Here is a 27,333-nt window from a genome sequence, read left to right as displayed (position 1 = left end):
CGTTGTAACGAGCGAAATAGGATTCTTTAGTTCTTCGTTTCTCGGAGGAAGCTACTAGCAGACAATTTTTCTACAATTTTTCTTTAACAAAAAATAGAAAGAAGAATGATACGGAAAGATTTTCATTCACCTACTCGTTTGAAAACTTCTCGTTTCTTCAATGAAATTTATCCAAGTTCAAAACAGAATAAAGTTTAAATAAAGCAAGATAAAGGCAGAGATATCTGACAAACGAAGAAAGACCTGTCACTCTCTAATTTCTCTTTCGTCTTTCTAATCTCCCTAACATCTCGTAATCGTCGATTCATTAGTTCCGCCATAATTTCCCAGTTTGTATACGATAAGCTGTTTAAATGGTGGATTATTTGTTACAAGCAACCTTCATCGTTGTCTAAAACGACTTGCTCGGATGGAAGTAAGCGGCCGTAGAACAAGGTGGTGCAGAATGTTGCAGCGAAATCAATGTCAAAGCAATTGAACCCGTGCGGCTGAGGGCGTTCTTCGGATTTTATTAATCGTGTTATGTCTGCCGCGCGAATCACCAGCTCCGACCAACGCTATGGAGTCAACAAAGCTTATCGTAGCCAGTTTTTTCCATGCTTGACACGATAGCGCATAGGTTTTGCGACACTCGTTGCGACACTCATGCTCTTTTATCGAGCATCTTCTTCTCTAAGTACGATATTGGCAAGAATAATCCCTTTCTCGGTATACCAAGCGTCCTTGACTTCGATCCGATGGTTCGATCATCATCGGTTTGTTCGTCGCTCTTGTGGCAATTTAGACGCGTCTTTGTTGCAGTATCGAAATTTCCTTCTTTGTATTTTCGTTATCGTTTTCGCTAAGAATATTCTCCCTTTGGTTCTGTGAAATAAAATGTTGATTTCGTTCGAAGATTTTCAGTATGTTCACACGTATGCTACAAATGTTAATCACGAGCCACCATGTTGCTTATTTTTATGTACGCTCAGATCAAGAAAAACGTTGCACTCTTCATTAGACGATCTTCGTTTTAGTATTTTTATATTCTATTTACATTTCCATATACCACGTTGCGTTTTGTTGTAAAATAAGGAATTTTTAACGTCGTTCCAGAGATCATTCTCGGTATCTTCGTGTCCCATAAGCTTCGGTCATGGTGTACGAAAATTGGTCGCGTAGCGTCTATCATTTTTATTCTACGTTTTTGTGTGGTTTTTTCTTTACAAAGTTTGTCTACGTCAGAGCACAATAGAGACTCTAGTATTAAATCGTTATCGTAGAAGCGTTTCGCAAGCTCGGCTCTACGTTGCTCAAGCTGTAACCATCGGTTATTGTCAGTCGCATTAGGTGCGATAATCAGTTGAGAAACAAGTGTCCGGGCTCGACGTCTCAAAAATCAGCCTATTCATCGCGAAGAAACATGTTCGCGTGCAAAAGTAAGAGGAAAAATTCCACGGAACGTATATACTTAAGAGAGGTTCGACCTACCAACAGGTCCAGTTTACCAAGAAGCATCCATCTCGTCCGAAATCGAACCATCATCTTAGCTGGCGAGCCACTCCCACAGTTTACGCTACCCAGCACGCTCAGCTCGCCGACGTTTCAATAAAATTCTCACCTGTGCTTCGTAGCCTGTTGGAAACTTCAATTGGGCCCCTGGAGCGGCTCTCGGCGCGCAGTTGGGGCACATGTTACGTTCCGCGAGCCCTCAGCCTCGCGGAGAACGTCGCAAGAACGTCGAAAGTCGGAGGAGAACGATTTCAATTCCGCGTGACCACGGCCGGTATTTTCACGAAGCCACGACATTCCAACGGTTGGCAGCGGTGTCCGAAGAGATGCTAGAAAAAGTGAAAACACGCCGAAATGCCTGGCCAGGCGTTCCGTGACGCGCGCTTCAGCGACAGAAGGCGCCCTTTCTTCCCGCGGGATGATAATTCCACGGCGTGCACCGAGTTCCTCCCTAACTGCTCTTCGCCGCGTGCTGATGCCCTCTCTCGCGACAGCATCCGCTTTTTATTCAGCGGGAACGCGCCTCAGTCCGCTGTCACAGCGGCCACGATTGACTCGTGCACGTTTCTATTCCGGACTTTCGGCATTCCAATGAAAATCCCGTGGATAAGACGAGGGGGGCGGGAGAGCGCGGTACGCGAGCATCGTAGATTTTTCATTCCAGTGATACGTCTTCATAGAACTGTCGCTTGAACGATGAAATAGGATCTGACGAGTAAGCTCGTCTAGGACCTGTAAAATTTGACCAATAGACTTGGGGTTAATTCTCTTTCCCTCGAAATTGTTAATATTCGGGTAAGCGAAGAAGAAAGAGCGCAACACAACAGAATGGCAATCGCAGTGATATGATCTCATCGTGGTTGAAAGAGTAAACGATCGTCGTCGAATGATGCAATAAGCGTCGAAATGCAAAGTTGGATTTCAAGGCTGATGCCTTTTGTATAGGTTTGGTTAATGCTTGTTGGAGTGCGAGTTAGAATATTGGGTTGGCAACTAAGTGACTGCGGATTTGTCAATACTACCTAATGACAAAATCCGCAGTCACTTAGTTGCCAACCCAATAGATGGAAAATTGTGGAACAGAAATAAATAGACAGGTGACAGAGTTTTGAGAACAAACTTAGACTGTCTGGGGAGAAGAAAGAGCGCAGCACAACAGAATGGGAATCGCACTGATATGATCTCATCGTGGTTGAAAGAGTAAACGATCGTCGGCGAATGATGCAATAAGCGTCGAAATGCAAAGTCCAAACGAATGCTTGGCATACGTTGGATTTCAGGGCTGATGCCTTTTGCGTAGCTTTGGTTAATGTTTGTTGGAGTGCGAGTTAGAATATTGGGTTGGCAACTAAGTGACTGCGGATTTGTCAATACTACCTAATGACAAAATCCGCAGTCACTTAGTTGCCAATCCAATAGATGGAAAATTGTGGAACAGAAATGAATAGACAGGTGACAGAGTTTTGGAAACAAACTGAGGCTGTCCTTTGTAGGTTGAATTATTGCTGGCTGAAAATTGTACCGATAAGACGAGGGAGAAGAGCGCAATGTGTGTTTGCAAATTCTTAATGGACATTACAGTGATATATTTATTGGACGTGGAAAGTTGACGTAAGCGAACGATGCAATAAGATTTGATAAATAAGCGACAGAGTTTGGGATATTTGGGGTTCGAATAGAATCAAAATACGTCATTTTCTTTACGTTCTTCTTTCGTATTGGCTGAAGGCTGGTTCAAAATACAAATTAATCAATAGATGACAAAATTTTGAGAACATTTGCAAGATGATTAAACTCGATGTTAATTATTTGTGTGCAATATATAGTCGCAGATTTAATCAAAATTTTGTCAACCATATACTTTATTCGATAATTATATTTTATTCCAATGAATGTTACTGCAATTATCTGATCGAACTGTGTCTGTTGATCGGGGGTTCCAGGCAGATGTTCCCTCAGATGAAGTTCCGAGTTTCCGGATTGGACGCGAAGGCCAAATACATCCTCCTGCTGGACATCGTCGCAGCGGACGACTACAGATACAAGTTCCACAACAGGTAAGGGTCTAGGTGAAACTTGTAACAGTATAATTGTCATGAGTAGAACGCTCTAACGATTCGAATAGTTCCACGAATCGCGATCACGAACCGCCAAGCTGTTGCGTCCAAGCTTTCGTGACGACCGCGAACACGGAAATTAATGCAATTATCCGATTACTCGTACGTTACCACTTCCTCATCGACATCTTTCACCGGAACATATTTTTCTCTTTCCTTTTTCTTCGACTTGTAATTTTTAACGAAAAAAAAAACTTGAAAGCAACTTTTCCTCTCATTAGCTGTTTTTACCTTAATTTAATTGTTTGCCTCATGTCGGATAAGAAAGTTCACCCATCTTCTTTCTTTTTTCTCTTTTAGAAAAGGAACGAAGGATGTGAAAAATGTAGAAAGTGGTTCATTAAAATAATAATAACATTACTTTGTTAAATAAAATTATGGTCTTCTTTTTATTTCCATCACGAACGAAACGATAGAACTTTTTCTTGGTTAATAACTGTCGAACTGCGTTTCATACCGTCCAATTTTCTCGGCGAGAAGTTTATGTCTCGAAATGAGGAGTTACCAAAAGCACCGTTTATCCGCCGATAGCGTTCAGCCGGCAATTTTAACCGACATTTTTCTCAGGAAAAAGATTTATACTTCGAAATTATCACCTACCAAACTTGGATTACACAGGCGACACTTTCGCTTCGATTTTAGCGCCTCATGCTTATCAGGGCTCGAAGATTACGCGCCATTTGAAATAACGAGCCTGAAATCGAAGCCAGCCGTTAACCACGTGTATCGATTTATAACTTAACTCGTCGTTTTCTTTCCTGATCCACGTGTCCATGAAAATTATAGTTTCCACGAAGTCTGATTAAAATGATAAATGTAAACAAGAGAGTTTTAACGAGGAAGGAAATCGAACTTCTTTTTCTATCGTAACTTCCGCTCTTTTAATCGACCAACGTGTTTTCCTTGTAGCCTAAATTTCTCTCTTGGTGTCATATGTTGTCACCATATATTTTCCATGGTGTAGAATTCCAAATTTCTAAATGAAATTCTACTTAACTCGACCAGAGTTCCGAATACCAAAATAATATTCTACTTACTTCAATTGCAATTCTAAATTGCCAAATAAAATTCTACTTTCTTCGATCGACATCCCACGTTGTTAAATAAAATTCTACTTTCTTTAATCCTCAAAATTTCTACATTTACGTAAATACCCACGATTGCACGGTAATATGCAAACGAGTAGGAGAAGAAGAAACCTCGCCGCTGTTCCAGTTTTTCCAAACAAACTGCTTTGTAAAGTAACTTGCAATGATTCCAACCGAGCGATTCAACCTTCTGCCAGTCATTAGCTCGCCATTAACTTTTTCCTGGATGGCCGAAACGTGCAGACACGCGTTCTCACGAGCGTTGCCACAATCGTCTAGCTCCGTTTAACGTTTTTCCGCGTCGCGAGGGTGCTAAACGGAACATAATCGGCCTGCCGGGAAAGCAGCCGGGAAATTCGTCGACCGACTTCGCGAAAATCACGTTGGGCTTCGAGATTCCTTGTCACGTAAATGGCGATCCGCTATGGTCGTGCTCGTTCTCACGAACGTACGAAACGGTATTCTTTTTCTATTCGCTTTTTTGCGTCGGCCAAATCGTTTATGCACTCTCATTTCCCGCTTTTAGAGCCACGGTGTTTGTCTTAAACAGTCCATATCTCCTTATTTAGAGGTTCTTTAGCGCGGAGATGGTGGCGCGAGATTTGAAACTCGTGATATCCTTTGGAGAAATCTTGATTTCTTTGGTGAAACGTAGAATGGTGCAATAATGGTGGAAAATTTAAACGATAATTGAGTTACACAGAAAAAGTGACCAACTTTGTCGAGATTAATCGTTTAGTTTCTCGAAGATTACTTTAAATAATTCTCCCTGTAATACGATTCGTTTTCATATATAATTAAAATAATGCTTCAACTTAATCGAATAAGCGTATATTACGAACTGTCCTAATTTTTCTACTTTCTCTTGGCGACAAATTTTTCAATAAAATGTACGCAACACCTTACACGAACGCGGTATATCGTTGTAAATAATTCTCTTCTCGATTGATGTTTTTCAATGCGAAAAGTTATTCGTTGGACGAAAAGAAAGAGGATTTGTCGCAGATAAATGTCTATAAGTTTTGCCATATTTATTGGCGAAAATAACCCGAATAACAATTTTCTAAGATTCCACGGCCGTTATATTAGGTTGGCAACTAAGTGACTGCGGATTTGTCAATACCACCTAATGACAAAACCCGCAATCGCTTAGTTGCCAACCCAATATTTCCACCCCAAACGTAAACGTCAACTTTTCTCGATATTACGATACTACGATTACGATATTACGCGCTTTTCGACTCTCGAATCCTAAGGAAACAATTTAATATCGAACTTTGGTAAATCTGAAAGTGAAAGAAAAATCGCCAAGTCCAGTAGACTGGAGATACCAGGTAGCGAATAGGAAGCGGATGAAAAGGTGTCGATCGAGCGAGTTTCTCGGCTGATTCCTCTAAGCACCGGCTATCACGATTGTTGTCTTTGAAGGGAGGCGTGTCTGGTCGTTCGAATCCATCGCAGGTGGGTCAAAACGAGCGGACGAAGAAGAACTCGTCGAACGAGTTCCAAAGTGGCTGCGGTCGTCCGAGTGATGTAATCGTTCGTTGTGGTCTGCCTTTCGATTGGCCGTGCGTCGACTTCTCTGTTCGTGGATCTCGCCGTTTGCTTCTCGTTGCATTCGCCAATTGTTTCTGTATCGAGTGTCTGGTCCCGTAGAACGGGACAGAAGTAGCTGGAAATTTCGACTTAACGTGAAAACTATACCGAAGATGGTCAATTCGTAACTCTTCGTAGAAAATTTAAGTACACGTAGTTTACAACGATTTTTATGGGGAAACCTAGCCGTGTACGTTTGTGGCGATTTCCTTTAATCTTTTTCTGTAGAGAATAGAAATTAAGGATTGTCATTCTGATTTCCTGGTAGAAACTTCATCGTTTCATCGTTGCCAGTGTCAACACTTTGCATCTTATCGACACTGTCTTGGAAGAATAGTTGTTTCGATTTTATACTGAAATTTTTCTGAAAATATTCAGCAGTGAAATTGCAGTGAAATTTGTCACTATGAACATCTAAGAGTCGTAGCAAGATTAGGCAAATATCATTGTTCGATTAACGCGAGCTTCTGATATCATTAACCATCAGCAATCTCTGATCGACATGCGCGATAGATGAAAAAATCGACGTGTCCTTTCGTTCATTTTTAGCCAATTGTAAGCAATTTTCCAATAATTTCAAAATCTTTCGATACGACTGTTCTTACGTGTATAAAAATCTTCGAACCTCTTGAAAATACTCAGAAGGGTGTACAGTTTCAGGTTCCTAAATTTCCTTTCTCTAAAAGCAAATTGTATAGAAATTGAAGAGATCTGTTTACCGATTTTCAATATGTTTGCAATTTGAATATGTAGCGAGCGGACGAGCACGTGAAATACGTTCGAATCTGTCGAATCGTTGGAAAAGATGTAAATTTTCCTGCTTTATAAAGAAATGTTAAGATTGAAAAGATTTTTAATGATTTTTTGAACGTGTTTGTCGAGTAGCAGGTGGATGGTAGCGGGGAAGGCAGACCCGGAAATGCCGAAGAGGATGTACATCCATCCTGATTCGCCGAGTAGCGGTGAGCAGTGGATGCAGAAGGTGGTGAGCTTCCACAAGCTCAAACTCACTAACAACATCAGCGACAAGCACGGCTTTGTAAGTACTGTACGTAACGCCAACCAAACAATTACTTACTTACTAGCCTAAGTTGGAGCTCCGAGTCTCGCAATTAATCGCTAACGTTTGCCCGGCTAACGACCTAACGATCGACCGATTAAAAGCTCGTTAGGCCGCGTGCACGCGGCAGTCTCCGTCCTCGACGATGACCATTTTACTACTTCGCCTTTTCGTTTCGCCAATTTTCTATCTGTTACATTAACATATAAATTTATTAACGCAAAAAATTAATCTATTTGGTCGATCGCTTACAACTTCGCGTATCCACACGAGCCTACAAATTAATTGATGGAAAAAGTTATCACTTAAAACTTGCCGCATGTTTTCTCAATGTTCTGCCTTCTATACCACAGTGTACGTTTATTAAAGCGAAAGATTAATTCGTGGCAACCGAGTGGTCGATCTCTCACAACTTCCTGTCTACGTCGTGAATTTTCTATCTTCCATATCGCTCTGCAAATTCATTAGCATAAAAGGTTACCACTTAAAACACAAGCCATTCCTAAGATCAAGAATACGCTCGTAAGATCTAATAACTTGAGCAAACTCGCTCGCTCTACTCTCCACCTCCACCTTAACAAACAGCGAGCTCCCAATACACTGCCACGTTTCCCTATATCAAAATCTAAAAACCAGGTGGTATCATCCTGTTCCTGTTAATTATTATAGATAGCATAAAATCTACCAGACACCTAAATTGGCATTAATCTATGGCCTGATGGCTGTTATAAATACTATAAAAATCTAACAATCTGAGCGATCACCTCGTACACGTCACTACCATGTTTTCTACCTTTCAGCCCTAGAAAACGACAAGCCGATGATATACTGTCACGTTGGCCTGTACGAAGCGCAGAGTGCAGAAAGCACTCGAATTAACCTATCTGCGAGAATTCGTGTGCCCATAATCCCAGCGGATTAAGTTATCGCGATGGATTTCGGCGTCAAGTAGTTGCAGCAGCCGGTGTCCCGATGGTGGCCTGGTCCGCTCCTCTCTATTAGCCTCGCCCCTGCCTCTTCCTGCCTCCTTGCCGGGTTGCATATAGTGGTCTCTCGATCGTTTTCTGTGAGAAGAAGACGAAGACGAAAAGAGAAAAGGGAGAGAGGGGAGGCCGTGGGTCTGCGGAAGCCAACGTCGGGCCAAAGAAACCTGGTTCTTTCAGCGGCCACCACTTCCCCTGGCCCCCTTTTGCCCGGTGGACGCTGCACCGTTCTCCTTTTTTGCGAATCCTTTTTGCGGCAGTCCCATGTCGGCGTCCTTTGAAGGATCCTGCATCGCTGGCTCGTGAAATCTAGTCCTCCAGGCCGGGGCCCAGAGCGATGTCAATGGTTGGCACAGCCCGACCTTTGTTACGACCAGCAGCCTTTCTCTTCCTCCTCGTCTTCCACCTCCTCATCCCTTCAGCCTACTCTCGTCTCTCTCTTCTCTTCTCTGCTCCTCTCTTCTGGTCCGATCGTTCCAATTTCTTCGTACTGCCGCACGGATTTCCTATTTTCTCAGCCTCTGTTTCGACTTTCCCGGTTCATCGCGAATTCGATCTGCACGCAGCCGGGGACAAACGCGATACGTCCTCTCGACGTGTACTCGCAGATTTTTTAATGCCAGACAGTAGGTGCGATACGATAACCGATAATAGGTTAATACGATCGTGTGAAATGGTGTCTGGCTCAAGTTTAATTCGGAAGAGATGTTTTTGGCACTTCCTTATACGCAGAATTCTAAGATAGAGACGAATAAACGAATAACTTTGGATTTGGTAAGGCGAATGGAATTAGGATCGATATATCTGTCAACTTCTCGCTCGTTTCCATCTCTTCCTACCGCTGTATGGTGAAACACCGTGTGTCATATGCGCCAACAGGTTTCCCATTTTCTCAGTCTTCCCTTGGATTTCTTCAGTTCGTTGCACATAGATCCTGGATAGAGTTAGACACCTAAAATACGCATTTGCAGATTTTGTGATGAGAATTATGGAAATACATTTACCACGTAAAATGGTGGTGACAGTTGTCAAATAATGACAAAGTTTGACAATGTTTGGAAATTAATAAAATTAGATGGAATATGTGTTTTCCGTATTTCTTTACACGAGCAACTCCAAGATAAAGAATGATAAATGAACAACGATATTTGGAAGACGAATGGAATTAGGGTCGGTCTCGTCGTTAACTTCTTGGATGTTTTGATTTCTTCTTATCGTTATATGGTGGAGCACTGGCTGCCGATATGCCACACCAGGCTTCTCAGTTTTTTTTTTTTTTTTCGTCTTTCCATTTTATTCTGAATGGGTCCTCGATGAGGTTGAAGGTAACCACCGTGTTAAACACGGTTCACTTGTGTCTTCCAGACTCTATGAGCCTGTGCACGAGCCCAGAAAATGTACAAGAGGCAGTTCTAAGAGGGTTGTCGGAGTCGGTCAACCCTTTCCGAATTCGGGGAAGATTCGAGGAGCACGGTTTTCAAGTATTGCTTTGGTTCGCGATATGTGGGGCGGAACGAGGCTTTCAGAGGTGATCGTCAGCTGCTGGACCTTTATCTTGAGTAATTCGGAGATGTGTTGTTAGCTAGAAGGCTTTTTATTCGGTTTTCAACCCCTTTGTCACATGGATCGAGTCGTTCTTTCTAAATAAAACTCTAATCGTACGCGGTCTCCGATGGATTTTGATATTTATGTAGAAATGTATCTCGTTAAAACGATGCAAACTTTTCCACGCGGACTATGTTTCAATCTTAAATGCAGTCCGTTTTCGTAAAAATAGGCGAAGGTTGTGAAATTCGCAGAATTTTTTAAACAGATTCGAAAGCAACGAAACGATGACCTAAACCTTCTCCAATTTCACGCGAATATATTATATGTCACTTTGATAAGAGCAGCCTCTAACTCTTTCAAATTTCCAGTTTCTTTCGAAAATTAATTAAAAGTACTTTGCAGGAGAACTCGGCTAAAAGGCAGACAAAGTGGCAACCACGAGTCCCTTGTTCCAGTGTACAGAAAACTAAGACATTCGAGTACATTTGCATTGAAGTATCCCAAACAACGTATACTAACATGGGTGACCAATTAAAGCTGTTAAAAAGGATTGCTCGAGTACTTTTCAAAAACCTGAAAACATCCTTCAAGCTGCGTAAGACCCTCTCGAAAAACACACCTCTGCTCACAAACCCTCTTCCACCCTAAAAAGACAGTCCCGAAGTGTCCATCAAGTAAACACGAGAACCTTCATCTCAGGTAACAAAGAAAATCTCCAAGAACGACGACAAACTTCATCGAGTTTTCCACGAGGAATTGACCAAAGTCCGAATCCATTAACCCCGAAGACACGGTCCGATGAACAGGGCGATCCTAAAAATTCCCGCGCTCCTGGGAAACCAAATTCACAAAGATTTGAAGTCTCCTTTAAACAGAAAAGGAAAGAAAAAAAAAAGGAAAACGGGAGCAACAGGAGCTGACCGTTTTCCCCGGTGTTTGTTGACCTCGTGGTCCTTTAGCCGGAGCTGTGTTTGCTCGTGTGCCAGGGGTCTGAAGACGAGCACTCGAGGAAGCCATCTCGAAGGACTCGAGTCGAGTCGAGTGTCTCATTTTCGTTTGCCGCCATGGGATTTTCCCGACAAAAGGCAGCCGAGGATTACTGATCCGTCCGCTCCCTCTCAGTCCGAGTGCTGTTGGCGCTAATTTTCCTGATTTTCGCTCGACTTGTCCTCCGATTGCGCTGTGGTTCGAGAAAAATTAGGGAAACACCGAGATTCAAGTCGAGGTCCGTATTCCAGGGATATCTGAAACTGTTTTCTTGGGACTGTCGAAGCTCTTCTAACGATCCGCCTTTTGTTTAAACGGTCCTTAAAGTGATTGACTTAAAGCGAAGCTATTAAATGAGGAGATTTTGGTTCGATAAGCGCGCCGAGGATGGAGCTTTTAATGGCGGGATTTTCGACATTCTTTAAGCGCTACTCACGGTTTTACCTAAAAGTTTTCAAGATTCAAACGCAGTAGTTTAGTGCTGCTGAAGGCTCATTTGTACATATGGAAGGTCGTTTGTCTACTGATGGATCTTCGTTTGGTTAGTTCTGGAGGAAGCCTTGGTTTAATAGTCGCGCAAGGTGAAAAGTGTTCGAATGGTAATAGGGTTCAGGCAATCCTTTAATTGCAACTGATGGTTTGAAGTAAATTTTCGAGATTCAAAGACGGAAGAAAACGTATCTATACATACACAGAAGCTCGTCAGTCTGCGACTGGCTTCTCGTTCCAACCCTAAGTGCTTGGAAAAGTTACAAAACAATTTCGTCGCGGAATTCTTGTAAGTCCCATGTACGCTGTTCAGCATTCGTTTAATAACGAAAAATAAAATTTCAGAGTCTTTTATCATAACGCGTCACAACGTAAACGTACGTAAATGTTTTCTACGATAAACGGTCCAGTACTTTTGCGAACCAGTTGTATGTCAGTTGCAGGACAGAGAAACGACGTAGGAGCGACAGAGGCTCGGAGTCGCTGGTTTTCCCTCGATTTAGTCGTTCTCCGCGCCACTTGATCCGCTACCTTTATCAAGAATACTTGATCTCGGCGTTTAATCCGCGCCGCGAGCAGGCATCCGTCGTCCTTTCAGCCGGGATCGGCCAACTGCTGGCATAAAGAAGATCCGGCGACTCCTCGTTTTCGAGTGCTTCGACAAAAGCGCAACCTCTCCACGTCTGGCGTCGGTACCACCGCTTTTCTCGCGAGTATCTATCTCCTTATCTGTCGTTCTTAGATTTTTCAACCTGAATTTCCTTCCTCGAATCTGTCATATGCAAATCTGACCGATATTCTCCTAATAGGAAGATGGGTGGAATCCTAGAATTACGGAATTGCGATCTGTTAACTCTTGGAGCATTTGGAAATTCTTAATATTTGTTAGCGATTCGTCGATCGATCGCAAGACTATGCTGAAATCTTCTAAGCTTTCGTCGTGTCAAATGGAGTTTAGCGATACGCCAAAGTCGACAAAGTAAAGCGTGTAACAGGGTGTATTATTGGATGGAAAGGTAACTTAGAACTCGTTTGGCAAACTGTTTTAGAATACGCGAAGTTTCTTGCGAAGTGCGTTTGTAGATGTTCGTCAAGCGAATAACACTTTTGACAGCAGACGATGACAAATATTAGAAATTGAAGATCAGTAGGTGGTTAGAGATAGATAGAAAGATATTAAAATAAGCAAGAAACTCTGTGTAGAGCAGCCGCTCCAATTAACTTGATAACCCTGCAACTGCTGCACAGCTTTAAACCTCTCGTATTTCCTCAAATTTTCCTCCACCACCGCAACATCTCTTGTTAAACCTGCACCCAAGATTATTTAAAAATCCAGCCAACCTGCCAAACCTTCGTACAAAATGTAAAATCCTACTCGGCCACGTTGGACGTCGAACATCAGCGAGAAACTTCGAGAAGCGAACAACCTTAAAAAAGAGAAAAAAATATAATAAAAGTAGCAAAAAAAAAAAAAAAATGGAATCAGCCAGAGACAGGTCCAATCGGAGGTTGGTCGGAAAATCAGTTTTAATGTCCATTTCCCGCGGTGCACCGTTCGAGCCGGTATCCTTTTTCCAATATTCCGAAAATTAAAACGGGAAACAATCAGCGCGGACGAACGAATCGAGCGAAACTGGATCAAACGTGCCTCGCAGCTTTAATTATCCAGTGTGTCCAGGCTTCGATCGCGAGTGGAAAAGCTTCGTACTGGCGAGAGGAACCGAGCGATACGCGGGAAATTGCACGCTCCCGTTTTTTTTCCTCGTCCCGTGATTTGCTTAGCGTGTACCTGCACACCTGTAGTTCTGCCTCTCTGCCCTGTCGACATGTCGCTTAGCGTTCCATTACCATTCCTCCACCCCGTACCACCCCACCCCATCCCATCGTTGATTTTTCCCATTTTACCCGCGGTGACTCGCGATCGAAATTGTTCCGAGCGCGGAACAGTCATCACGAGTGGAAAAAATTGAAGTGTATCGGGTGATGAGGCTGATGGGTGCGCTTGGTGGGCTTTGGGGTGGTTGAAGAGAGAGAGAGAGAAAGGGGGGGAGAGACAATGTTATTTCTAAAGTCGTTTAATGGTTTAGGAGGTTTCTTTTGATTAGAATGCTAAGATGATGCTAGAATTAAAGCTTTGAAAAGTCTGTCTTTAGGAAAATCTTGGTAGTTTGGTAAAATGGTGCGTTTTCTTTACCGCGTAGATATCATTTCTTGGTGTTTTTACTGTGTACGTAATCTCATTCGAATTTTAAGCTAATGTATGCGCCATGTGTGTATTCTATTGATCTCTGCCTATCGACTATAGAGTAAAATTGATTTACATAGATCTGTCATTCACATTCTCATTCAACCTCGGTTTACGTTAGTTTTGATATAACAAGTTTGATACAACGATCGTGATATCTATAATATAATAATTACATTCTACCACGTTAGAATAATTATGTCCCAAGACCTTTGTGTGGGTGCGTAATCGTTTCTAGAATTTTATTCGTCGTAGCATCAGTTTGCCCCAGTACACGTGGAATATCAGAAAGAAGAACAGTGTGGAAACGAGATATGAAAATGAGATGTGGATGCGAAATATCGAACGATATTAAAGTTGGCAACTCGTAAAACCCATTCATACTTCACGGTGATTAATGGGCACAGAAACACCATTGTTAATTGAACAAATAAACCTCATCAACCTCCCTATTCTTCCCCCGAAAACCCTAAAAAAACACGTTTCTCAACGCCGATTGCCGGTAACAACATCCTAATACACAGAAACTAAAAGAGGGACAAAAGGGCAAACAAACAGGGACAGACAAACAACGAATTACTTTTCGTTGAACAAGAGCTCGACGTGGTTACCTTTTTTCTTTCTTTTTTCTTTTTTTGTTTGTTTCTGTACGCTAGTCCCACGCGTTTTCGTTGCGTGCACGCACCCACGCGGCTTAGCACACGCGCGCGCTCGCTCGTTTACACGCACACGTTGTCTCATTACGGAATCGCGTGCGCGTCGAGGCGTCGTTCGTGTGAGCTTCGACCGTGGTCGGGGGCCATTTTGCTGTTCGCCGTGCGACCAACACCGACCCGATTCGTGTTCCGTGCACTCGCGTGTCCTGCACTCGCGAGCGTGTTGCACGCGCCATTGCGCTGCACCACTGCCGCCTACACCCTCTTTGATTTCGAGCTAGGACCATGTGGACACGTACTTGCAGTATGTTGACACTCTGGTCGATTTGTATTAACAATACGCGAATGTTACTTAAAATATATAAATTTATAGGAAGGTAACGATGAAAATTACTGTTTACTATTTTCTCGCGAAATCAACACTTTCATAGTCATATCTGTGAGGCAGAGTTTTACACGCAGCTACGTACTCGTATTAGGTTGTTCGAAAAGTTTCTTTCGTTTTATGAGGAAGTAATACACGCACAACGTTTTTTGTTCTATATATTGTTGTTTTGTTCTGTTGAGTTAAACACCGCGACACTTCACACACTTGGTTTCGCGTTCGTACGAAGCTGCACTGTTGTAAAAAAACACGTTTGCGAAGGAAAGATACTTTTCGGACAACCTAATACAATAGTATTTAAAGCGCAGCGTGAAATCAGGTGTTAGATTTCGGAAATTTGACGACTAGACTGCTGTGAATGCTCGTGCAAATTCATTTTTTCCCCGAACATAATCGATAAACTGGGCTTTGAATAAAAAGTTGCTTCTATACTGTTAAATGCTGTAAATTGGCTATATGTATAATTATATATACAGGGTGGTTAGTAAGTGGTGGTACAAGCGGAAAGGGGGTGATTCTACGCGAAAAAGAAGTCGAAAATATAGAATAAAAATTTAAAAATTTAAAAATTTAAAAATTTAAAAATTTAAAAATTTGAAAATTTAAAAATTTGAAAATTTAAAAATTTAAAAATTTGAAAATTTAAAAATTTGAAAATTTGAAAATTTGAAAATTTGAAAATTTAAAAATTTAAAAATTTAAAAATTTAAAAATTTAAAAATTTGAAAATTTGAAAATTTTTAAAATTAAGAAAGTAACGTCAATCGAGACAACGATCTACAGTGAGATCCGTTATAACGAGACGCGATAAAGTGCACGCGTACCGAGCGAAAATTCAAAGTCGATTTTCTCGAAAACAAAGCCTCGAACGTAAAATTTTTATTCTATATTTCCGACTTCTTTTTTCGCGTAGAATCACCCCCTTTCCGCTTGTACCACTAGTTACCAACCACCCTGTATATATGATAGTATATAAAAACCCGATTAAATTAATTTTCAGAATATTCAGAAGTCAGTATATAAATATAGAACTGGCGTTTGTGATCGTCATATCTTATACAACAATTTTGTTACTTTACAGGATCTATATGTGCAAATTCTTTAAGTCTTTGATTATAAGACCGATTAAGAAGTGTATTCTAAATGGACAGAACGATCCCCAATATTGATAGAATTACTGCCACTTAAACAGCTGATGAGATCGAATAAGAATGATCAGGTTGAAATTTTCCGAAATGTCATCAATCGTGTTTGAAGAGTATAAGGATAGGGAAGGGCTTAGACCCTCTCTCGCAGACGTCGCTGTGAATCGTTTGGCATGACCACATTCGGCACGCACTCCTGCAGATTTCCCTCGGGGACGCCTCTCTACGGTAACGATCGCGCGCGCGAATTCTGCGGCAGATTCTAACCGGAACGATGGGGGTGGCGAAGAGGTGGATTTCACGAGGGCTCGTTCACACGTTCCTTTCTGGCTCCGGTGAATTTGCACGTCCCTCGGCTCTGATTATACCCGAATAAAAGCCTTTTTTAAAATCTCTTTTTCGTTTGCTTTTACCTCCCTTTTCTTTTTCCTCTGAAAACCCGTGTTTTGGCTGCGTCGATGATTTTTCGATGAGAAACGCGCAAAATCTCGTGTAGTCGTTATCGTCCGCCAACGAACTCGTTAATATCGATGAGTTACAAAATTTCGCTAATGATATTAGTTCGATCGTACGACAGTCCTGACTTCGTAAAAGGAGCAAACAAAAGACAGAAAACAGATACGTGGAACGCGTCAGATCTGACGACCACTTTCACGAGAATGTTAGTGCGCACGAGGAAAAACGCGATGAGTACTTTGAACTTCACCAATATCGCCAAATACCATAAACGTCCCACTTTGTTCGCGATCATCAGTTTTCTCCACACAGCCGTACAAATGGCTCGCGTGGTTAGCAAAAAGCGCCGTCAATGCGGTCGACAAACCTTTCCCGTGAACATGGAGAACCACCCAGTCGACGATCTTCGTCATTCTTGATCCTTGAACATGCACATTTACTATGGCGGCGAAGAGAAAGTTGAAATAAAGTAACAAGTATAAAGAGACAGAGTATAATGAATTTACATTTAATAAGGGCAACGAATAAATATAATATATAGCATAAAAGAGATATAATTGTTATCGATAAATTACCAGTTTTTACGCATTTGGGAAATTCCAAGTCGCGAAATATAATATACAAAAATATGTAAAATATTCAAAGTGTGATACTTGGTACCATATTTAATAGGTGAAACGATCTTCTATGTAAATTCAATTCTTTTTAATTACATCGATAAAATTTGGAATTTGCATTGATATCAGCAACCCAGTTATCAATATGACGAAGAGTTGATAATACAAAAATTGTTAATATTCGCAGCGTAGCAGCGTTAAACTTTCAAGCAGAGATTTCACGTACACCAAAGGTGAACTCAAAGTAGTCACTTGGTTAGTATTGCTCATTTTAGTACTTTCTGTTTAGATACTAATTTTCATAGTGTACGAACTTGAAATTTTCCTTTACCCACCACTGTGTATTACCACGTCAACGTGGAAAATCCAAGTGCTAGAGACTATAGACGAGCCAAGGACGAACCCAAAGTTCTCGCTTTCTTCGTACTGTTCAGTTTAGTGCTTGCTACTCCGATACTAATATTAGTATGTCGGAGTCAGGTTGGAATTTTGGGGCGTTCGATGAACCTTTACTTACTTTACCATCGCGGATGTAGCTAATGCTTATCGGTACAAATGTGGACACTACAAGAGGCCATGAGCCATAGCGGCGATAGGATGGTCGAGATGATGGTGACAACGAATTCAGGTTCGATAACGAATCCACGGTCCACGGGATGACGAGTACAAACGTAATACACGATTCGGCTAACTTTCTCGATAACTCAATCAGCAATTCGTCCAACGACTAATTAACTAACCCGTAATCCAAATGAAACTGCCCTTATATATTCCTGACCCCACTTCTCGGGTCAATCTTTGTTTTTTAAGGAGAGCCATATCATCATTCCATACCTCTGTCAGTTACACGTCCCTCCCGTGACCGTGGCTACGTTCAGTGACCCGCTATGTCACTTCGAGCCCGAACCCATCGTCATAAAGCCAGATTGGAACATTAGAACTACTTCTTATTTTCATTACTTAAGCGTAGCTATAGTAAAAGTCTGGACTAGGGTATTGGGGGTTTTCCCAACCTTCCGGACGGGAAATCCCGATGTTCTTTCATCGCCGACAATTATTTATCATTGTACGGTATCGTAGCCGACGCCGACGTAGCTTCGTGTTCCATAGTCGATTAACGATCGCGCATTCCATATCAAGACATCATCGCGTCGAGTCGATTCAGTGCCGGGCAATTTGCGTTCGTCGAGCGAGAAACGGGCGTGGAATCCGGTCCATAGTGGCTGCTGATCGTTATAATAAATGGGATAATGACATAACGGGTACGTCACGAACGTCGAGGGGGCCAGATACGCGTAATTATTGCGTTTGCATCAGCGTATCGCTGTTCCCTTCGTTTCCTATCTATGGCAAGGGTGAGACCTAAACGAGACGATTTTCTTTACGGGTGAGATCCTTCGTTCGTTCTTCTTGTCGTTAGCTACCACTGTTCGTTCCTTTAGATATCCATGTTGCATTGTGCAATTATGTATTTTCTGTTGTATAAATTAATAAGTTGCGCGCGTGTATAGACGTTCTTATTGAGTAGATTGAATATGCAATTTTTCCTATTTGATTCTTCATGTATTAGGTTGTCCGAAAAGTGTCTTTCTTTTACAGACCTAATCTGTCGAACGTTGTGATCTTTACTTTAATATAACATAATGGATCGTACGTAATTCGATAAAATAATATGAAACGAAAGAAACTTTTCGGACGACCTGATAAATGTACACTGGTCCCTCATTTTATTCGCGCGAGACGAGCCCACGGATACTCCGTGTAAATCGAGCGACCAGTGTATTCGCATTTAACGGGAACAGTAGAATCTCGAATTGTTTTAGAAAATTAGGAAATCTAACTTCTCTTTTTCGTTCCTATCGAAATGATTCATCAACTTTCGCCTCTTTGGATCTTCGCTTTACGTAAATTCGTTGGATTGTTATATGGTCGACTATTATCTGCTAGGATCACTGACGCGCGAGCTCACGGGAGCGCTGTTCCACGGAAGGGATACAGTTTCCGGATTTCGTGGAATCGAATATTCGTCGGAGAAAATTAAGATTAATCTACATACGTCTAATCGAGCATTTATCCAACTCTGTTAAGAAACTCTGGGTGCAACTGACTACAACCTTCTAATCAGACGCTACAACGCTAAATTAAAACTACGTACAGTTAGAAGTTTCCACTTTTCTACTTATAATTGCTTCAGTTCCTATAATCACGTCTGATAAAAAAACTTCCTCGCGAGCTCTGTCTATAACCGGCATCCTATGGAAACACGGTGAAAGACAGCGCTTGGTTTCATTAAACCGGCAATTTAGCTCGACCAAATACAACACCATAAGATTCGTTCTACGGAATCTCCACCTTCTGCGATCGACCGCAAGGCGATTAAATTTTCCCATGCAAATCTCTCACGCCCATCTGTATAATAACTGGACTTATAGTCTGGCAGAAAGATTGTCCTTAAAAGATACTTAAATTGCCGTCTCTTCGTACCTTTATCGTACAACACACTCACCAGGTGGGCGTACGAAAGTCAACGTGTTGGCGAGGAACGATCGGTTTTCCAGGCGGCAAGAGGCGTGTGTGGGTTGATCGAACCGCGTTAATTCCACGATAAAATTACTTGGCCGACTCGTTTCATTATCTGCTGTTTAGCGCCTACTCCTCCGGCCCTAACAACCCTTGCCGTCCATCGCGGTGACTGATTACAATCTTTATAGCACGCGGCTCGTTGGACTTCGTTAGCCGGTGTCTCCGACACCGATGTCGTGCAATTATCCTCGCCGATAGCAGCTCCACTCCGATCGTAATCGCCAGTTTCGACGCTACGTGCTTTTATCGGAGTTACCTGACCGTCTTTTGTCCGCCGTCGAATGAAATTGTTTCGAGCATACGGTGTAAAGTCTACGACGAGAATTAGGTTGTCCGAAAAGTTTCTTCCGTTTTATAAGGAGACGCGTCGAGGATTTTGCATCTTAATAGCCGAAATAATGGTATGGGAATACTAAATTTACACCTGGAATTATATATTTATTTGATGAACGATTTCAAAGATATTCATCGATACACACTTGCACGCGTCTCAGCACTTTCTTCCATACTCGACTGTTAATTGACTGAACGGTTTACATTCATTTGTTTTCGAGACGCAGCGCACACACATACTTGCACACACTGATATTCACATACAAGTATCACGCAACTAACCTAGTCTAGCACATAAAATTATACATATCTCAATGAGGCGCACGATGTCTTTTGTTTTATATCAGTCTAGAACATAGTAATAGAAACGGAACGAAATGGATCGTACCTAATTCAATAAAATAATATAAAACAGAAATTGTTGCTCATCACCTTATGAAACGAAAGAAACTTTTCGGACAACCCAACACTAGCGCGCAATACAATCTATTTCCCAGCGAAGCGTTCCGTGTTTGTCAGGCTCTATCGAGTCGAGTAACGAGTTTCTTATCGTTTGATTGCTCGAACAATAGACACTGAATTTTTTACGAAACATGAAAATATATTTCGACTCGTTTTAAGCGAAATTCGTAACGCTTTTTAACCTTTAAACTCGATTGGACGAGGAAGAGTGTTAGAAGAACCGTTGAAACAGCTTAGCAAAGATACTGAACTTTTTCATACGTGCGTATCTCTAGATACGTAAACTGTTTGATTACGTAAACGTTGTGCGCGATTGGTGCGGAAACTACTCAGTTCTATTTGCCAAGCTGAATTTCCTCAGACACCGTTGCACGTTCCGGTGGTTAAGAAGCTACTCAATTAGAGAACCGCGTAAACCGGAACCAAGAATATTCCAAACGCCATTTTCTCAGTTTATCTTGGAATTTTGTCCTACCAGGTTACTCACATATGTGATTTTGTAATAAACGAGCAAGTGGATAATTCTCTTTCGAAAATCGGCCATTAATCGGATACTCGCGTAACGAGAAATCGATAGAAAATGAACTAGTCTGGCTTTTGAGAAGCTGGTTTTTTAGCATCGCGTATGTCTCGTACTTTCGACGCGGCCAGAAACTTCGTGACAATATAATAAGAAGCCCGAAGCTATGCAGAAAATAAAACGAGAAAGCGGACCATAACGTATATTCGTACAAGATGCGGTGGCTACCTCCAGCCAATTTCTGGAAAACGATACCGGCTCACGTCGAATTGCACGTGTCGAATGCTAATGCGCGGCTGGCACCTGCGCGGCTGCCAATAAGAACCGAACAAGGCGAAAGGCGGTTATTCATGAACTGCAGTCTCGCGCGCGATCGACGGGGGACAAAAAGGGTGGCAGAGAGAGAGAGAGAGAGAGAGAGAGAGAGAGAGAGAGAAAGGGAAAAGAGGTAGGACGATGTATGCGGGTGCTGATTAACGACCAAGGGCTAGTGGCAGTCCGGCGACGCGGGCCTCGTTCTGTTAATCATCAAATTATTGCATTAGAAATAAAAATGCGAAATAAAATGAAACGCACGAACTTTTGCTAATATAACGGAAATCGTTACTAGTCATTTTATTTCGTATTTGTTGAAGTGGTTACCACTTCTAAGAAAACTCTACATCTGGTCTTTTTAGTTTTCTCAAGCACTGTAGCCATCGACAGCGCGTAGACAAAAGACTGCGACGAAGTCAGGCCATAAACAGTAGACAGGCGACGTTGGCTTCGGGGTTTTTTCAGTTATTAGGTAACACAGCTAGCGTGCGGATCTGGACCAGCTCAAATTGTATTTTTTACTTATTACACTTCTATTTAAATATATTTTCTACCTTACAATTTATCCACGTGTTTTCTCTGTTTACACACCGAATAACCTCAACAGTATTTTATTTCTTTTCGTATTATGCGCGCCTTTCGTATTTCACTTTTCTCGAGATCGCTGGCAGTACAGTTGAATTGAACGAAGAATTTCGAAATTAAACGATCTAGTCGTAAATTGTTACGGCGTCCAGTGGCTCGATGATGACAGTTTGAGAGTCGAAAGAACCAGCCTGCTTGTCGTTTGTTATTAGGGACAGATCAAGAGTCGGTCAGGTTCAAGGCCAGTGTCGGAACAGATCTTCCTTCGTTTGCTAATTTTTTCGTCTCGCGACGTAGTTAAAGAGCTTCCGAGAGTTTTGAAAGATCGATCGCCGTTAAGGAGCACGTACATGCGACGTGCTCTCGTAAAAAGAAGTTAAGAAGGTGACTTTGCGAGATAAACGCGTTCAAAGTTACGCACTCGTTGAAAATTATGCACTCGAAGTTATGCAGTTGGGGTTGCCCGTTTCGTTACCAGCTGCGTTACGTGTTTCGTTTAAGCTTGACCAGGCTTACATACTATACATAGGAACTCTACGTTATCTTCGAGCAATGAAGCTCGCACGATCAATTAAAGACGTTTTGTAATTTTAATTAACGCGATAAACAGGCGCCTGCTTTCCTTATTGATACGTTACTTTAATTGCGAGTTCCGAAGTCGATAATCATTTGGCAAATTCAGTTTGATCTCGTTGGAATAATTAATAATTTCGTCTACCAAAACGTACAAAAAAAGAAAAAAGAAATGACTTTTGCTCATCTGAATCGTTTCTTGCCAAAGCGCGTCACATTTAACGTCAAACGTATATTTGTACAATTTACAGAAGATTTAAAGACGCGAAGCGGGGATACTCGATTCCTTAAATCGAGGGTCTCTGGAAACGGATTAATCGTTTCGTTCCAATGGAAAGTCGATGGACCGATTATTCAAATGTTAAGAAAAACGAAAGAAAGGACGAAACCGACCCAAATTCGGCGTTTCGGGCGAAATTACAGGCGAATGCCAGTTGCCCGGGCAGAAGTCAGGCAAAGCGTGGTTCTCTCTTTATCTGGTCGAGTTGACCGCGGCACGGAAGTCCAGCAGACCACCGCGCACGCCACGAAATTACAGTGGGAACACGGAACCGTCAGGTTGACCTCGCGGCGAGCTTAAGCCTCGTGCACAACGATCCTCTCTCTCTCCTCTCTCTTTTCTCTTTCTCGCCACTCTGTTCTCTTCGTGGTTCATCAAAAGCGACGGCTGACTGACAGCTGTCACACGCCGACGCTCCTTTTGTCTGGGTGAATTCGTAAGTGAACCAGTTGGAAAGATCGATAGTCGATTGTAGAGATCGAGAACACGGCGCAAAACCGCGACAGCTGTTGCCTCCGGTCGATCATCGTCTCTCTTTGAAGAAGTTGGACGCGACAGGTGACACGCGCCGCCATAAATCGTGAATTAGAATGTCAGCTGGCGTTATCAGGCCGCGAGTCGACTGTCGTGCGACTACTACTTGCGCCCTCGATGGATAGGGAGGCGCTGGGACAGCTTGCTTTCTTTCCTGCAACTCGGTCGAATATTTGGATCTGTTGACTGGAGGTCTTGTTCCGCCGATAGTTGAACAAATTCAGTGTAATCCCACTTTGCTCGGTAATTTCCAAACCACTGTCTCGATTTCCTGCTGCGATTATATTTCCCTAGCGTTAAGAATGTCTGAAATTTGAAGGGAATGGAGAAAACTGTGGTTGTGTTTTAAGGTTCAACGTATGAGAAAATTCTCTTGGCCAGTCCCTGCGCGCAATTTCACGTTCTAATTGAGTCAGCGTAAAACGTTCAATGTATTTTTACCAATAACAAAATCGTAATACTCCTCTAACTGCTCCTATGCAAAATTTCTGCTTCCTATAGCAAAAATTCCAGTTTCCAGAATGTTTATCAAACGTCTTTTCACCACCTCGTGAACGTTCGTTCGTTAAAACGTCAACGAGATGAAACTATAAAAATTACAGGATCGCTGCGAGAGGCAGACTTCCGAAGCGATCTAAAACCAGAAAATCGAAGAAATCCTTCAACCTCGCGATCTCCAGTAGATAGCAAAAATTTCTACCGCTCCAAAAAATACACGAGACCGTCCTTTGTCTACGATTCCAACTACTCCTCCAACTCTCCTCTCTCCCCCCCCCCCCCCCAAAAGAAAAATAATCCACATTGTCCTGACTTCTCCGAGGCACTGTGGATCCATTAATAACGGACGATAGCCACCCCCGCGACACAGCGTCGGACGACCAGACTCCTAGAAACCTACGGCTGTCTCCTACAGCTGCAAAGAACCGTCGTTTATGTTCGGTAGTGGGGCGGTGGAAGTTTCGGGGCGGTCGCAACCCCCGGCGGCTCGTTTTAATAGAATCGAACAGGCTTGTAAGGCGATCCCGAACGATCTGTCTTGCCAATCCAGTCTTATCCAATCGAGAGTCGCCGCGTTTCTCACCCTCTTGCCGGCGGACGAAAACACGCACAGCAACCCCTGGCGTTAACGGAAGGCGAAGTTGCACGCGAAGGGCGATGCTGATGGATTCCCGCGGATCTTCTTGTGATCTGTAATGGCGATCCACAGAGACGGATGCTTTTCTTCTGAATGGTTTTACGTGTGTCAGGGGTGGGACACAAGGGGGATGAGAGTCGCCGGACGAATTGTAAGAGGGTTTCCACTAGCTTCTTTTTTGGGGTGAACGTACATATGTCGGTATATATGGAGGGACGGAGCAACTGGAGTTTCGCGGCTCCGGAAGATGGCTGATGGAAGTAGGTTTTTAGGGTGAGTTTTTCACGGGCCAGGCAAATGATAATTGGATAGGAAGGTTTAGGTGATACGCGAAGGTTTCTCCATACGGAAACTTGAAAGTGTCGAGGGGTTGAATGACGATCTGTTTGCGCAATGCTTTGGAAATGTTTTTCAAAAGAGTTGCGTAACTCGTGGCAACCTCGCGAGAGTATTTTCCTAGGCAGACTGCGAACTTTTATGCAAATTTGTGTTTCTGGCAATAAATACAAATAAAGAAACGAGACTGGTATTGAAATACCGTCGATGGAATTTTAGTATCACCAGATAGTATTGATATGTTGCCGGATAATATTGATGGTTTCTTTCGTTTTATGAGGAGATAATAGACGCACGATATTGTTTGTTTTATATTATTTTATTGAATTATGTATGGTCCACTGTTCCCATAGAAATTCAAAATAACATATAGAATTGTATTTGATGATTGGAAAATATCAAGCAGCGATACTTCCGTGATTCTACTGTACAGTTTTGCGTAGATTTCCTCTGTACGATTTTTACAGCTGATTATTGCTTTGTGTTCATTGAACGCGTAAAGAACAAAATATGAATATGCGGTAAACGATCTACCGATCTACCACACTGTACTGTAACTTTTTCAAAAACCAAGCCTGTAACAAATATAACGAAAACGACTACTTTGTAATTTTATATAAACAAATTTGTATGTCTTTGTCAAATATACCGCATTACGTATCTTTCCATACACCTTGCACTTAAATTTCTCTAGTACAAGTTTTGTACCTTAATCGTCGGCCATTCTGTTGTTGAAACGTCGCGTTTCTTTATACACACACCTAACTACTCAACTATACCTTTCGTACCTATCGCAATGTAGCTCGTATTTCCGCAAATCAAAAGACTTTAAACGTCGCAATGAAATATTCAACGTAAAAATGAAAGAAGAAGTCACACGTATCAGCAACGATTCTCCTATATTTTGCTCAAACTCGAGATACTCTTCGATGCTGAAAACCAGAAAAAAAGAAAAGAAAAAAAGGAAAAAAGCGCGTCGGAATTAGCCGGAAGAACACGACAGGGTTAAATCCAACCAACGTTCCTTAACTCGCTCGCTTCTTGTAACCCAGAAACGGAGAGTTTGAAAGCGACTTTCTCGGGGCCACGTCGACGAAAGACGTATCAAAATAATCGAACGTTGACAAAGGCCAGACGAAAAAGAACAAAAGACACGGAGGCTCTAATTAGGGAAAGAAACGCGTGCTCCTTGACGAGACTGGCCGAAGAAAAGAGCTGGAGTTCGGTGGTGGCTGTGTTCTGCTGCCTGTATTTCGCATCGCCTTTGCGTTTGAAGATCGTCGAACGCGCGGCGAAAAACTGTGGAAAAACAGGGATTTAAAAAACGGACGGCTCAAAGGCGGAACGCGGAAATTGCCCCCGACGCTTTTACTTCCGTCAAACCCACTCCCGACGGAGAGGAAAATTGAACCGACGATTTTTCTCTTGCGCCGATTTTCACCCGAGAATATTTGTTTTTGAATTATCAATAACCAACATTTCACACAGGAAATTCCTAGGAAAAAGCTTCTTAAACGTTCTTCTCTTGCTTTGTACATTTTCCAATTTTCGGCTTGAAAATGATTTCCTCGATTTTTCTATCTTTGTATGACGCTTGGTTTTGAATTAATCAGCAACGAATCATACAGGAAATTTCTTGGAAAAATTTGTCCAACCTTCTTCCCTTTCTTCGCGCGTTTTCCACTTCTCGAACTGAAAATGATCTTCCCAATTTTTCTATCTCTATATGATACAGAATATCTACTTGGTTTTCAATCATCAACAACGAATTCTACAGAGAATTTCATGAAAAAATTTCTGAAACTTTTTTCTCTTCCATACATTCTGCGATTCTCGGATTGGAGATAATTTGCTCAATTTTTCTATCTTTACCCGTTTCAACGAGTAATTGTTAGTGATTGATGACGCGTGATTTAATCGATACTGTGTAGTAGATACGCTGGTTCGTGAAAGTATTTTGACGCTTGATTAATGATTCCTCTATTAGTTTGTTGCATTCATCGACTGACTTTTCTATCGGTTCGTTCTCTTCCTCAACGACGAGAGCGAAATAAGTTCGCTCCATCGGCCAACTTTCTCATTGCAATGTACGATCGAACTATACGTTTACACTTATTCAGCTGTAATCGAGTATCGTTAATATCGAAACTTCTAAATTACCTCGCTCCATTCTGAGATGATAGTCAATTCGAAGATACTGCTAGCGAATATGGAAAATTGAAAGACGAAGGTAGTAAGAAATTGAGAATTTTTCTGAAAGGAGGCTGATTGCTGTTTCAGCGGCGGCATAAAATTTCGTACGTCGACTATCTGAAACCTTCGTTCCCAAGGCAGTCGACAAAGTGTAACCTCGAAGCAGCTAAATAGTTTTTGTAGAATCCTGGCGGCTCTTGGATGGTCGGTAAGAAGATGTTTCTGAAAGAGTTCTTTCTCGGAGAAGGGATCCTAGGCTCTCTCGTTGAAGGTAATTTACCACCCTTGACGATGTTTTCGCAAACAACTGACGCTAAAGTCCCGGCCGCTTCGCCTGGAATAATTCTAAACGCCGCGAGAGCGTGGAAGAAAGAATTCTGAAGGAAGCCGCGGGCTTTTATCCCGGTGAAACACGGTGGAAAAGTTTCTTGTAATTCGAGACGAGAATTCTTTAACGCGCTATATCATCCACGCTTGTTAATTCTTCTTGTAAAATTAATCGTGACCCGCTCAAAGAAACGCCGTTTTTTACACCACGGATTTTGAAAAACTTGCCGCAGAATATTCTTCGCTTTGAATCATTAGCGACGAATCGCGTAACATATTCCATCGAAACGTTCT

The 27,333-nt window shown here is 42.2% G+C and overlaps 1 protein-coding gene across 2 annotated transcripts in view; it reads left to right on the top strand.

Annotated features, from left to right (window-relative positions):
* bi (T-box transcription factor bifid) overlaps positions 1–27,333 on the top strand; it is a 166,736-nt gene that overhangs the window by 61,195 nt on the left and 78,208 nt on the right. The window contains exons 3-4 of one of the 2 annotated variants that reach the window (XM_033341053.2): positions 3,435–3,548; positions 7,178–7,331. In XM_033341053.2, coding sequence (XP_033196944.1) covers positions 3,435–3,548; positions 7,178–7,331 — 268 coding nt within the window. Of the gene's footprint in view, positions 1–3,434; positions 3,549–7,177; positions 7,341–27,333 lie in introns of both variants that reach the window. The other variant, XM_033341049.2, reaches the window with a different exon arrangement.

This window comes from Bombus vancouverensis, chromosome 13, assembly GCF_051014615.1.
Source record: "Bombus vancouverensis nearcticus chromosome 13, iyBomVanc1_principal, whole genome shotgun sequence".
Taxonomy (NCBI): domain Eukaryota; kingdom Metazoa; phylum Arthropoda; class Insecta; order Hymenoptera; family Apidae; genus Bombus; species Bombus vancouverensis.
This window is presented reverse-complemented; position numbering and strand designations above follow the sequence as displayed.